This window comes from Eurytemora carolleeae, unplaced genomic scaffold (assembly GCF_000591075.1).
Source record: "Eurytemora carolleeae unplaced genomic scaffold, Eaff_2.0 scaffold278, whole genome shotgun sequence".
In the NCBI taxonomy this organism is placed as follows: domain Eukaryota; kingdom Metazoa; phylum Arthropoda; class Copepoda; order Calanoida; family Temoridae; genus Eurytemora; species Eurytemora carolleeae.
In genome coordinates, this window is record NW_019396399.1 from 75341 (window position 1) to 90348 (window position 15008).

General features: G+C 36.9%; 4 protein-coding genes across 4 annotated transcripts; 3 read left to right on the plus strand and 1 right to left on the minus strand.

Annotated features, from left to right (window-relative positions):
* The first annotated feature begins 561 nt into the window (after positions 1-561).
* Positions 562-7793, plus strand: LOC111702454 (exportin-2-like). The gene is made up of 7 exons (XM_023474146.1): positions 562-642; positions 819-921; positions 2982-3159; positions 3582-4111; positions 4956-5105; positions 5296-7020; positions 7603-7793. The coding sequence occupies exons 1-7, from the start codon at positions 566-568 to the stop codon at positions 7753-7755; spliced, it is 2916 nt and encodes a 971-aa protein (XP_023329914.1). The 5' UTR covers positions 562-565; the 3' UTR covers positions 7756-7793.
* LOC111702466 (arginyl-tRNA--protein transferase 1-like) lies at positions 7769-10118 on the plus strand. The gene is made up of 4 exons (XM_023474162.1): positions 7769-7923; positions 8048-8745; positions 8930-9131; positions 9386-10118. Exons 1-4 carry the CDS (start codon positions 7798-7800, stop codon positions 9536-9538), a joined length of 1179 nt encoding a protein of 392 aa, XP_023329930.1. The 5' UTR covers positions 7769-7797; the 3' UTR covers positions 9539-10118.
* Positions 10119-10220: 102 nt separating this feature from the next.
* LOC111702455 (parafibromin) lies at positions 10221-11917 on the plus strand. The gene has a single exon (XM_023474148.1). The coding sequence runs from the start codon at positions 10229-10231 to the stop codon at positions 11807-11809; it is 1581 nt and encodes a 526-aa protein (XP_023329916.1). The 5' UTR covers positions 10221-10228; the 3' UTR covers positions 11810-11917.
* Positions 11918-13134: 1217 nt separating this feature from the next.
* LOC111702457 (transmembrane protein 218) lies at positions 13135-14389 on the minus strand. Its single transcript, XM_023474150.1, has 2 exons — positions 14088-14389; positions 13135-13532 (listed from the first exon to the last, which is right to left on the minus strand). Exons 1-2 carry the CDS (start codon positions 14293-14295, stop codon positions 13360-13362), a joined length of 381 nt encoding a protein of 126 aa, XP_023329918.1. The 5' UTR covers positions 14296-14389; the 3' UTR covers positions 13135-13359.
* Positions 14390-15008: the final 619 nt, after the last annotated feature.

The following is a 15008-nucleotide window of genomic DNA, read 5'->3' on the forward strand; positions in this document are numbered from 1 at the left end:
ACTCCACCCGAGCCGGAATTTTTTCAAATTTACGGTCGTATTTTAGACGTCCTAAATACGTCTCCGTCCTCTATAGTGTTTTTCCGCTAGATGTCTCCCGTTAGTTATTTTCGGACAGACAGACTTACTCACGTCGTGTTTACTCATCATCATAATCCATGAATTCTTGAGAACTTAATATTTTTGAAAGTCATCAATAAAAAGCATCCCTGAAAATGTATTCATGCAGTGTATTGAAGAGCTTTCTATTTATTTTCGTCTATAGGGGTCGCGCGATGTTCTGTTTATGGTCGGACACTAAATGTTGTAGAAAATCCCATTTAGACAGTACTTAATTCCTCCGTATTTAGGACGTTAGTAAGTGGAGACGTCATATGTTTGCAAAAAGTACGGATGAAAAAATTCCGCCTCCGTATACCCTTTTGTGACTGATTTTTGAAGACGACTTTTGTCTACAAGTGAATACCGCGTAAATTAAGATTCCACTGAAAGCAGTTGGAACTCAAGCTGCCATGTTTAAACAAATCTCAATATTTATTCCTGAACATCAAGATATTTCAGAGAAATGGAGTTGAACGAGAGTAACCTAAACCAGATGGGGGTGTATTTAAGTCAAACTTTAGCCCCACAAACCGAGATCAGGTATTTTTAGAGGAATGTGACTCACCTTACATTCTCTATGACGTATTTTTGATCAGATTGTTTCCCGCCGATAAGAATAGTAAAATAGATTTTTCGATTTCTTTTTATTCTCTGCTTATTTTGGTTGTTGCATATTCTTAAATTTCATTTCGTTTTAAACATATTTTTTCTTAAAGGAAACCAGCGGAGGAATTTCTCCGGTCCGTAGAAACCAATCAAAACTATCCAATCCTTCTCCTCTCTCTCATCAACAAACCTGATGTTGAACCAAATATTAAGGTTGGAATTTAAAATTTGTATTCTTTTAAATTTTAGGGCTAAAAGTTCACACGTTTCTTTGGTTAGTTGTTTGTTTATTTGCAGTTTTGAAATGGGGGAGAACCTTTGAAACCCATGCCTAGGACTACGAGTAAAGGATTTAATTGCAGGGGAAGAATGTTCCTAACCGTATGTCAAGTTTGGGCCAAATGTGCAAAGTTATCTTTATTAACTGTCAGTATTAGTCAATTTAAGTCTTCAATTCAGAATAGTTAACGCTACATTTTTACAACAAAGTTCCAAACCCCTACAAATAAATAAATTTCAAGTTTTGATGATTGTTGATTTCATTTTAGAACATGAGATATTTTTGAAGCAAAGGTTGGGCGAAAAACACGTTTTGGAACTTCGCGATTTTGAGACATGTCACAGATTTGAGTCAATGATATTTTTCAAGCAAATTACACAATTTGGTAATAAGACAAGTTTTTCGCACACTGTAGAATTTAAATAATGAATTACCATAAAAATGTAACTTATACATTCTGATTTTTCAAATTCAACGACTTAAAGGGAGTGACCGGTTATGTATGGTAGTTGAACTGAGTATGCAGTGTTGTGGAAAACTTGGTAATAATCAATTTTAGCATTGATATATTGACAAATTTCTTTTGAGAAATATGTTCCTAACCATCTAATTAGATTAATGTATAATTTTTAATTATTATTTATAATTTAAATAAAAACTAATTCTGAAAACGTATCCACCCCCAATATAGGAGTTTTGAACGTCGAATTTGCGCTCAAACTCAGGATTTACAGATCTTTAAAAAGTTTAATATGTCTCAAATGAATCCGAAAAAAGTTTTCCACAACACTGCATACTCAGTTCAACAACCTTACATAGCCGTTCACTCTCTTTAAAGCAGTGAAAAATTCTAATATTAATATTATATTGTTCTTACCATTAACTTAAACAGATAATTAATTGCGTGAAATGTTGTTATTGAAAATGGAGGAAAATTTAAATCTCCTAATTTAAAAGTAAAATGTGTAAACAAATTTTAGAATAATTGAGAAGATAATAATATTTACAGGGAGTCATGCTATTCTGTAAATTATGAAAATGCTTTTTTTCTGAATTGTTCAATATTTCCAATATATGTTAAGTAATTAAGTTGGTTTAAATTTTCCAAAACGTTTCCAAGATTCGAATTCGTGAAATGTGCCAAAATGGAAAACCTTCAAATTGTTTCGAAAATGGTATCCGGGATTTTAATTGAAAATAAACGATTTCTCACAGTTTTAATTTTAGAATAGAAGTAAATAGTGTTATTGGTAGTTCTCGTCGTGCTTAATAATATGTTGGAAATAGTTTCTTTAATTGATATTTGCACTCGACACAAGAAGAGTTACTAAAACGTTGATCATAATATTGAACATAAGCACGGTTCGGAACTTTCTTCCCCTGAATTGGGAAAGTTGATTTTGAAAACGCGTTATTCGGGTTGGATTGAATATCCGAAATGGTAAGGTATTTTGATTACTAAGGATTTATGTACTTATGACTTGTATGCAGTGAGGTCATGGTACTATTATATCAGTGGTTTATATTCCCCCCCCACGCCCCATTTGCAAAATTAAAAGTTCTTGAGGTGAAATTAAATAAATATTTTTTTAGAAAGTATCTACACGACGGAAAAACTAGCCTTTTATGTCCAATTTTTAATTTTCTTCTTCACCAGATCGATAAAATCATTTACCCTCTAAGGGTGTAATTCTTAAAATTATAAACCCCCGTATTTACTTTGAGCTAGATTCATTTCTACATTAAATACATTATAGCGATCAAATTTTGTTTAGCAAATACAGTTTTGCGTGCAGGAGTTCATTTAGAGATTTTATAGGCCAAGATTATTTTTTGTGGGAAATTTTCTGGCCTTTGATATTTTTGGTCGATGTATGTGTCTAAATGGGTTGGCTTAATCAGTGTACGTACATTGTTCAGATATATCTAAGATTAACCCCCAGGTTCAGTTGTCAATGAAGTATCCTCATTTGACCATTCTAATATATTTTAGATTGCTGGAGCAATTACGTTTAAGAACTACGTGAAGCGGAATTGGAAAGTAGGAGAGGATAGTATCAATAAGATTCATGATAATGACAGAACACGGGTCAAAGCTCTTATAGTTGATCTCATGCTCAGTGCTCCTGTTCCGGTCCAGAAGCAACTCAGTCAAGCTATTGCTATCATAGGTAAATATTAACAATTAATAACTTGATAAATATGACCGAAATCGGATTTTATTAAAAGTATCAAATGGAAAAAAAAATAGATGGAAATGATGGCAGTGCTTAGGATCCATTTAATTTTGACCCGGATCCTGGATCCGCAATGGAAAAAATGGATCCGGATCCAGGTCATGAACATTTTTTAAAGATTTACTGCTGTTTTTAACAGAATAAGAATTTCCGATTTTTTGTGGGGTTTTGATGAACCATTTAATGATGAGGAATTGTTTAATTATCTTTTTTTTTTTCTTGAAAAGTTCAGATTTGGGTTTTAAAAGCAAAATATTTTTTGTTTGTGATCTTAAGCACTGAATGATGGTTAAAGCAATGGTATAGATATAAATAATTTTATCTTGTGTACACTTGACTAAATGTTTAATACCCAGGCCAGCAAGATTTCCCTGCACAATGGCAAGATCTGGTGAACCATATGGTGACAAAGTTCAGGACTGGGGACTTCCACATCATCAACGGAGTTCTACAAACAGCTCACTCCATATTTGAGAAGTATTCAATAGAGTTCAAATCCCAGAAGCTCTGGGAAGAAATCAAATTCGTCCTGGACAACTTTGCTCAGCCCTTCACGGAGCTGTTTGTCGAGACGATCAATCTGGCGGGTCAGCACTCGGGGAACAAGGACGCACTCAAGGTTATATTTGGATCCTTGGTCCTCATCTCCAAGATATTCCACAGTTTGAACTACCAGGACCTACCAGAGTTTTTCGAGGACAACATGAAGGTTTGGATGCCCAGGTTCCTGGAGCTTCTCACTCTGGATAACCCACTCCTTGTGACGGATGATGATGAGCCTGGTGTGCTTGAGGAGCTGCGAAGTCAAATCTGTGACAATATTGGTCTTTACGCACACAAATACGAGGAGGAGTTCCAGCCATACATGCAGCAGTTCGTCACAGCGGTAAAATGCAAATTTTATTTCTTATCTCTGATTTGGACTTAAAAGTCTATATATTCTACATAAAATTGTCCAAGAAAAAAAGAAGTGAATACTAGAATCCGTTTATTTGTATCTAATTTCCCAGTAACGGACCTTCATGTCTACTGTTAAGTATTTTCCACCCCTAGTTAAACACTTTAAATTGGTTGGTAATCCTGAGCTGTCCTGAGCTGAAAACTTTTGAATTGCGTACCCTTAATCCAGATTGCTTGATCTGAATATCCACTGTGGAATCTTTAAATTTTCTTTTTAATCGTCTCTAATTGGAGACACATTTACTACTATATGTAATAAAGATATGTTTGATTACAAATACATATACGATGCTATATCAATTGGACTAATATCCGATTGAACTAAAGCCGGTTTTTATTGCATTTAAACAAATATAAATTCAATTATGTTGATCAATCATTAGTCCTATTGATATGACAACACAAATGCTCGGAAATTAAAAACCGGTTTTTCAAAAGTTAAAGAGCGCATCTCTAGAAATGAATCTTAAGACTAAATTAGTCTTTAGATTAGCAAAAAAGAGGATTAAGCATTGATCTCGATATCCACCAGTTTTCAGCTCTAAACTGAACACTAGAATGGGATATCTTTAATCCCTATCGGTTAATTAATCTGGAGATTAATAACAACGGGATACAAGCATTATTTAATCTTGAGATTAAGAAAAATAGCGGATCAAGCATTAATCCCGAAATCCACCATTCAAAAGTTCCCAACTCTGATCAGTCAAAATAACATGAAAACAACCCCAACTTCCTTTGTTTTTTGAAATTTTTTTATTTTTTTCTAGGTTTGGAATCTTCTGTTGAAAACTGGAACTGAGACTAAATACGATCTCCTGGTTTCTAATGCAATCCAGTTCTTGGCTTCAGTTGCTGACCGACCACACTATAAAAACCTGTTTGAAGATTCTGCTGTACTCGGCAGCATTTGCGAGAAGGTATTTATTATTGTTAGTACAATTTGTACTATTTACGTGGTTTTATTTAGTTCCGTTGAAAATTTGGGATTGTCCTAGACTTCTTTTTAGTAAACAAGTACAATTCATAAATATTCTTATCAACCGCGTGATTTATTGTTATGTTTACAAATAATAATAATTATAATTTATTCATTTAAATTTGTTTTAGATTATAGTTCCCAACATGGAAATGAGAGAAAGCGACGTGGAACTGTTTGAAGACAACCCAGAGGAGTTCATTAGGAGAGACCTGGAGGGATCGGACATGGACACGAGACGGCGGGCAGCGTGTGATCTAGTCAAGGGTCTGAGTAGACATTTCGAGGAGAAGATAACTCAAATATTCGGAGTGTATGTGCAGACCATGCTGCAGCAGTTTAACGCGAACCCTGCACAGAACTGGAAATCCAAGGACGCTGCGATATATCTGGTGACTAGTTTGGCTACTAGAGCTAAGACTGCAAAGCATGGAATAACCCAGACAAATCAGCTGGTTAATATCGGAGAGTTTTGTACAACTCATATACTCCCGGAGCTGCAGAACGTGGCCAATACCGGAGAGTTCCCGGTTCTTAAATCAGATTGTGTCAAGTACATCTTGACATTCAGATCCCAGCTTTCCCCGGACCTTGTGAAAGCTTCTTTCCCTTTCCTTGTTCAATATCTTAAGTTTCCCGCCGTGGTTCTCCACACCTACTCTGCAGCAGCAATTGATAAGATACTCATCATGAAGGATCAGTCCGGATCTGCTCTTCTCAAACAATCCGACCTTGCTCCATACACGGAGGATCTTCTTAAAAACCTGTTTGGAGCATTTGAGTTCCCAGGTTCTACTGAGAATGAATACGTGATGAAGGCTGTTATGAGATCTTTCTCCGCTCTGCAGGACTCCGTAGTTCCCTATCTTGCTCATCTTCTCCCTCCTCTTACCAACAAATTGTCCCAGGCTGCCAAGAATCCAACCAGACCTCACTACAATCATTATCTATTTGAATCTCTCAGCCTTTCTATAAGAATCGTCTGCAAGAACTCACCCCAGGCTGTTTCAAACTTTGAACAGGTTCTCTTCCCTGTCTTCGAAGATATCTTAAAGAATGACGTACAGGAGTTTGTTCCCTACGTGTTCCAAATAATGTCCCTGATGCTTGAACTTCATTCAGAAGGAAACGTACCTGAGCCATACATGGCGCTATTCTCCTTCCTCCTGGTTCCTCTACTCTGGGAGAGACCAGCCAATATTCATCCTTTAGTCCGTCTTCTCCAGGCATTTATATCCCGAGGACCGGCCCAGGTTGTCGGACAGGATAAAATCACCGGTCTTCTCGGAGTTTTTCAGAAACTTATTGCTAGTAAAACTAACGATCATGAAGGATTTTATCTCCTCCAGTCAATGGTGGAACACCTCCCGGCCGACTCCCTTGCCAACTACATCAAGCAGGTTTTCGTTATCCTTTTTCAACGATTGACCTCGTCCAAGACCACCAAGTATGTAAAATCTCTTCTGGTTTTCTTCTTCGTCTATCTGATCAAGAACGGTGGAACCAGTCTAATTAATATCATGGATCAGATTCAAGTTGGCATATTTGGTATGGTTTGTGATTCTCTGATCGTCAAGGACGGATCCGTTCAGAAAATCTCTGGTTCAACGGAGAAAAAGATTGCTGCGGTGGGATTAACGAACCTACTCTGCGGGACGGATGAGCTGATCTCCGGGAGGTATGCGGATAAGTTTAACCCTCTCCTTCTGGCTCTAATAGCGCTTTTTGAATTGCCAGAGGATGAGAGTATACCAGACAACGAGCATTTTATTGAGATAGAGGATACTCCTGGATACCAGACTGCTTACTCCCAGCTCATCTTTGCAGGGAAACCAGACTATGATCCTGTTGCTGGGGTAATATTTTAAACTATTATTAAGATTTGGCTCCCGTCCTCCAGTAGTTCTTATTCCCCCCACCCCCGGGCCATTCCGTGACTAAGCTATTCAATGTTTGGTTTGATTAAGATATATAGATAGTCATGGGAGGTTGATTTTTTCATAATGTGGGTCTATGGAACATTTATTAAGAAATAACCTAGATTTTTCTGTTAAAACCTCATGCATTTATGAATCATGTCAGATGAGTAATTGAACACATTCAGAGCTGAGCATAAAAAATAAAAACAAACTTTTGTTCTCAGAGCACTAAATTAAAGTGTTTACTAATGAATGAATATTAAACAGTAATACAATTTGAACAAAGTAAACTGAAAAAAAACTTTTTTTTTTTGAACATTTAACTTGATTAACTAAAGATCGATTATATATTGGTTTAAACCTCCCAAATCTCTGATTGCTGAATCAAGTTTCGGATATTTCAGTAGTGAAATAGATACATACAACTTACAAGTTTGATAAATATTAATGATTTTGATCTAGGCCCCATTTTTCCGCGTCAAAATTGAATGTACGTGTTTTAAATTATTATATTCCTAGATTGATGACGTGAGGAAACTGCTCGCCACAAGCCTAGGATCTCTGTCAGCTCGTCATCCGGGACGGGTTCCTTCTCACATATCTCAGCTGGAGCCTAGTGCTCAGCAATGTCTCCAGCAGTATCTCCAGGCTGCCGGAGTATCCCTCCAGTGATGTTTTACTAGATATTTAACCAAACATGTGATTTCAGAGAATATGTCCCGCTCTATAGTAGAATATTTCACGGAGAACGGTGGATACAAGTGCGGATACTGTAATCAGGATAATACTAGGTTTTCTAATGGAATGTGGGGACACACACTTACACCACAAGACTACCAGGTTACATGAAAATACCGCCGCCTAAAGATTGTTAACCCCCCCCCCCCCTTTCAATGTCCAACATTATAGGGTAATAAAACAAACATTACTGAGGTTCACAATTAACAGCCCTTTATTATTCTAGGATTTGATAGATCGTGGCTGGAGAAGATCTGGTCAATACTGCTACAAACCAATAAACAAGATGTGTTGCTGTCCAATGTACACAATACGCTGTCATGCCTTACAATTTAAACTATCTAAATCACAGAAGAAAACTTTAAGGAAATTTAGTAACTATATTGAGACTGGGAAAAGACCTGGGAGTGGGACGGAGAAGATATCTGAACCCGGAGAAGGTTCTGCAGGGTCTACGGATAAAGAGATGGAAAATCAAAGATCTAAAGCGGAGGAAAGATTGAATCTGAAAAATCCTGGAGATTTGATCTCATCTACTGAGGATGGATACAATGATCTGAATAAATCTGAGAAAATAAAACCATCCCAAGGTTCAAGTTCTGCTTCAAGTACCCAACTAAATAGTGATGCTAGAAGAATAAAAGGAAAATTATATCGTAGACAGCGCTGGAGAAAAAACCAGGACGACAAGGGTATGGTTCATGAGTCAAAGAAAGGCAATGAAGAGAAGAGTCTAGAAGACCACCTGGAGTATGGACCCGGAGTTCACAAGTTCGAAACCCGTCTTGTACCCGCGGACCCTGATGATGACATGTTCACTGAAACCTTCCTAGAGAGCTATGCTGTTTACCAGAAGTATCAATTAGCTGTACACAATGATACCCCGGATAAATGTTCTCCTAGTCAATATAAACGATTCCCATAGCGCATGTAGGGTAGAAATAATTAATTGTAGCTGTCGGACGGCCAATCAATTTTGTAGGTCAGATGGGCACTTTTTGTAGGTCGGATGGGATTTTTTTTTGTTCCCAAAAAACTATTCTTTTATACCTCATGGATTGTTCTCACCACCGTCCCCTCAAAATAAAATAAAATAAAATAAAAATTATTTTTATCTCGTGTTAAGATATAAAGGACAGTTCTCTCCGTCCTACCTCTCCTGTCCTGAAACCTACAGCTGGCAGCCCCTGGAGTCCTGTGTTCCTCTCCTAAACTCCTCTACCTACTCCAGACTAGACCCGGATACTGGAGCCAGGGATCCAAATTCATTCAAATCCATCAAAGACGTGATGGTCCTATATATGAGACAGGTAAAAACATATTCAGGGGTGTTAATAATTCCCTTTCTTACAGTTTGAGCAAAGTGGACATTTTTTTAACCTGAACATAGATCAAATCAGTTTTGATACTTGTAGTGCTCACAATAACTCAAACTTTCCACTCAAAATCATAAAAATACACTAGGACACTAGGGGAAATGATTATTTTTATGAAGGGGTAGGAGAACGGGGTTTAAATAAAAGATACCCCGCTATAATATTTCTATAATTTGATCATATTGCAGGTGTTGAATTGGAGTGAGTATGTAGGATACTCTGTAATAAATAAGAAAGATGAAGATGAGAAGAAGAAGAATGAGGAGGAGGAGGTGCTGGAGTATGGTTCTCTGGTCGGCAAGGTTTGTGTCTCTAGGATGTTACTTTACAGAGCGAGTTGAGCTAAACTCATTACAGTGAGTCAACCCGAAAGAAAGGGCTCATTTACCTCAACAGATTGAGCTTAGCTTCACATATCATCCTGACGAGCTGATGAACACATTAAAGAGAGTTGAGATGAGCTCTAAAGAACTATTTTAGCTCAACCCAACCCAGGGGGAGCCGATATATTTCCCAGAAAAGCAAATCCAATTTACAGAGAGTGGATCTTTGATCTGGTTTCCACATTTTAGTTTGAAGTACATGTGTACTGAGTCTACAGTACTCGTGATATTAAATTATGCATTATATTGTCCTGAACTGAATTGCCTCTTCTTTATACACTTATTTGCTTCCATTTTAGTCCAAACCTGTGATAATATATTTTGGACGAAAATATTACTGATATCATATGTTGATACTAAACCCCACTGAAGATGCAGCTGTAAAAAGCAATTTATGAGATGCATTATTGGGTTTTAAAGGAAAATTTAAAGTGAATCTTGGTATTAATTACCCCCCCCCCTTTCTCACATATTTATTTTATAACCCTAAATAAATTTTTAATGCTTCTTCCAGAACCTAATTTAGGTTCAAGTACTATATATTACAAACATCTGATTGTTTTCTATTGTTTAAATGTTACACATTATTTCTTTCATAAGTAAGAATTAAACGAAAATTTATTAATAAAATTTATTTCAGAATTCAACATGGCGGATCCATTGAGCTTGTTGCGACAGTACAGTATGCAGAGGAAACAAATTATAGAACGGGATAATAACATCATTTTCGGCGAGTTCTCCTGGCCGAAGACTGTAAAGACGAACTACCTAATCTATGGTAAGGGAAAGGATGGTGTGGCTAAGGAGTATTACACCCTTGAGTGTCTGCTCTACCTCCTCAAGAATATTGCACTGCAGCATCCTGTTTATGTAAGACAGGCGGCTAGTGAGGATGTTCCTATTGTGCGTCGACCCGACAGGAAGGATCTTCTCGCATATCTCCGAGGAGAAACTCAGTCCTCGACAAGTATTGACAAGTCGGCGCCTCTGGAGATGCCGACGCAGATGAAAAGAGGCGCTGACGACACTCTTGAAGGATTACAAAAGAAACCTAGATATGACGAGTCCGCTTCACAGAAAATAAAAGACCAACTCGCGATGAAGTACGGACAAAGGCCTGAGGGAAGCGCACTTGGAACAGGCAACATCAAAGCGCTCTCCGACGAATTGACGACAAACAAGATTGCTGAAATTAAGAAGAAGATTATGTCAAACAGACGAACTAGAATCAAGGGAGAGACAGGAGAGGAAGGTGACAGGGGTCTTGCTTCATTTGCTGATATGGAGTCTGATAAGACGAAAGAAATCAGATCACGTGAGCGGCAATGGAGAACTAGGATTACTATTCTACAGAGCAACGGGAAAATGTTCAATAAAAACGTGTTTGCAATCCTGAACAGTGTGAAAGCCAGGGAAGAAGGCCGAAACAATAAACCGGTGGATCAGCACTCCATGTCTATGCGTCCTAGCTCTGGTATGCCTGCACCAGCTCAGCCTCCTATGCCTTACAACAGGTACGGACAGGAGTTGTTGAGAGCAGCAGATACAGAAGGATTCAACATTGATACTACTAGAACATATACTGGAGAATCCTTGAAATCTATGATGACGGGCGGGAGTAATCCTAAACATGCTCCTATACCTCATCCTCAGGTACCTAGACCTTCTCCTGTTGTTAAACCTGCTCCACAACCTGTAATACAACAACCTCAGCAGAAGGCTGGAAAGAAAGCATCGAGGACTCCGATTATAATAATTCCTGCTGCTCCCAAGAGCCTGATTACGATGTTCAACGTGAAAGATATTTTGCAAGATTTGAGATTTGTCTCAACTGAGGATAAACGTGCTGGAGGAACCAAGCGAGAGAACGACATCCTCATTCAACGTAGGAAGGAGGGAGGTCTTACAGTTCCCTACAGAGTCATTGACAACCCTGGAAAGCTGACGAACGCGGATTGGGACAGGGTTGTCGGAGTCTTCGTGATGGGACAAGCATGGCAATTCAAGGGTTGGCCGTATGACGGGAAACCGGTTGATATCCTCTCCAGGATTGCGGGTTTTCATCTGAAGTGGAGCGAGGTTAGTCTGGAGAAGAATGTTGCTAGCTGGGCGGTTAGTATTATCCAACTCTCTAGGACCAAGAGACATTTGGACCGTGCCGCCCTGCTCACTTTCTGGGAGAAGCTGGATAAACATATGATAAAGAATAAACCTCATCTTAGGTTTTGATCAGCATCGATGCTTGTTATATAAATTGTTTATAGCTTATCCTAATATATTATGTCGTCAATTATTTCTGTTAATAAAAAATGCGATTAATAAATTTTTCAACTTGTAGATATTGTTATATTAGTGGGACATTATTTAAGTGGACCTGGATTCAGATCAACCTCACAGATGTTTTACATGGAATGAATTACTGAATTGCCGTAAAAGTCTTGCAATTTTTTTCTAACGCGTTATTATTCCATGAGAGATCAGGAGAGATGTTCGGTCATAAAGACAAGAATTTTTAATCTTATTTTGTTGTTAATTCTACTACGCCAGACTCTTAATAAAGGTGGCTAGTTTGCCCTATCAAAGTGTTTTTAGATATCCCATTTTTTGTAATAATTATTTTTTAAATTTGAAATTATTAAAAAGTATTTTTTTTAGTTATTGATTTAGGAAATGCACTAGGAAAACCTATGCTTAACATTAATATTTTTCCGATAAACTCTAGGATGACCATTTTAGGTAATAATGTCGGGTAAAGTTAAGAAGTCTACATTTAGTCCTGAGTAAATAAAGTAAAATATTTAAATTACTGAGGTTTTGTGCCCTCGATTATGGACGGGTAAATGTGCAAGACAATCTGGTAGGAATCTCAGATGCACGTTGGCTGGAAGCCCTAAGCCCCAAGATTCCGGAAGAGATGTTCGGGATGTATATTGTATTTGAAACAAATAATTCTGCTTGTTCAATAATTTTACTTTGCTCGGTATCCAGGGAGTCAAAATATTGTGAAGTCTGGTCATATTTATTAATATTTAATGAACGTTGATGATCTTTAAGACTTATTAGATCTTGGCCCAATTTCTTAATTATGCTCCTATAGATACAACTCTAGGTCGTATATAAAAGCTCTCGTAGAGCGTAAACACAAAGTAACTATGGTTGTACCTATGGTAGCACGACTGAGAAATTGAGCTTTTTTGTCTTTCATTTCGTTTTTTTTATGATAATTTTCAGCTGAAAGGACCCATGATTGTAAGAAGCCAGTCTGTTTATAACTGGAGTGACGAATGAATGAATGGGAAGAGTATGGGATAAAAGATGGCAGTAACCAAAAAATTACAAAGAAATTATCTCCCATTTTTTATTCTTCATCACAAATCTTTGAAAATAAAGCATAACTCTCAACCTCAGATCCCTGAGAGGATGGCGCAGGATGTTTCTATCAAATATTAAACCTTTTGTTTGTAAATTTCTGTTAAATTCGTTATAAGTTTGATTTAATATGAACAATAGTATTTATTAAAAAATAGTATTATTAAAAAAAGGCCAAAACTAAATCAATTAACAAAGTTTATTAAATTATAAAAAACATTTCGCAATATAAATTTAATTTCTTCCAGTATTGGTTGTGCAAAATTATTAATCTTGAGATCCAATGCAGAAGACAAGACGATTGGATTTTTTACTCCACAAAATGTAACATCTAAACAAGATGTATCGAAGGTCAGTTTTATGTTTGTCACATTTATCTTTATCTCCCTTTGAGGAGTAACAAAATTATTTTACTGTATTGTTTTGAGTTTCTTGAGTGTTGTTGGTTGAACAGGATGGAGTCCATAGTCCAGGAGGGTTAGAGTTCCTCCGGCCAGGACGGATACAGAGAGTAGAACCAGGAGAAGGATTCTCCAGACAAACATTCCATCAATTATCTTTTCCACTTCGGGAGTCTTAATATCTGGAATCAAGAATTTACAAGACATTACCTATCCGTTCCAATTCTAGTCACTTTCATTAAAAATTCTAAGCATTAAACTTTTTTGCGTTTGATTAAAAACCGACACACTTTACTTGTAAGAAAACATAACATTGAAATTCATAAGCAAAGGAACACTAACATTTCTAGTGTGTGAAAGCCCTAGTTAACTCAAGCAAAAACTAATTGTAAATACTACCATTAATCGATTTGATTTTGATTGAAAAATGGGTTATTTATTGATAATTGAACTAATTATACCCTGAATCGATATTGCTAATAAATGCCCTACTACAGAGCGTTCCTTATCATATTGGATTATCTTGATTTAACGCTAAATATGCGGACATAAAAATCGAAAAACCCAGTGTTTTCTGCATGCACATTTTTATATTAGGCTTATACAATTTTTTGAAATGATTCGTTCTTCTTAAATTTTCTGATTAGTCCCGAAAGCGTACTTTAGAGCCATAAGCTATCCCAAATGATGATATATTTAGCCATGGTAACATGAACAAGAAATTGATCAAAAGTTACCTTTTCCTGTTAATATCTCTTCTCTGGGTACAGCAAGAAGCACTACAGTGAGGATGGAGGCAAGTACTATGAGAACACTGGAGAGAGCTGAACCTGACCTAGAGACAAGGACTAATCCTGCAACTGTACACGACCAGATCAGGATGAGTAGGAATAGTCCTACTCCGATTCCGAGAACCCTTGCTCCGTCTCCTCCGTCCTGCTCCATTAGTAACTAAGGAATGCTGGGACGACCTTTCTCCGAAGTGGATTTTGCGCACTGACACTAGTTCTGCGCAGGCGCTCCGTAGTGTACACAAGAGGAGTTTAATGCAAACAAGCCAACAAAGTACAATTTTTCTGTTTATGATGTTTTATTTATTTAGATTGTAATATTTGAATATATTAAATATTTCCCAGATTCGTTAGTTTTCAGATGGATTGACCATGGGTGATGTAGAGTATATAATGCTCCCTATTGGGATGCAAACCTGGTTTCCATTAATTTCACAGCAGTTGAGGTTTAGAGCTCTCACACATATTTATCTCTACCATCCTAGACACCCAGAGTAGGTTTAAACCTGTAATTTTTTTACATGTGAATGGCATTGGTTTCTCTTGTTATCTTGTCCTTGTAATAAATACACTTCATTTAATTATAGATCTATTTCACTTATTTTTTGTAATCTGTTTATCTCGTCTGTTTTACCTTAATTTACATTTTCAAAGTAACTCTGTTTAGTGGTTAGTCTGATTTACAACAATACCTTTAAACTTTCATCTTAATAACAATAGAAGATATTTTCGTTGCTATCTTAAAATGTATTTAATTCTGTCAGTTTCCTTAATTTTCTCTAGTACAGCAAAATATCACAATTTGTTAATTGCCTAGAGAGCGATTTTTGGACCCCCCCCCCATAAAATAAAAATTATTTTTATCTC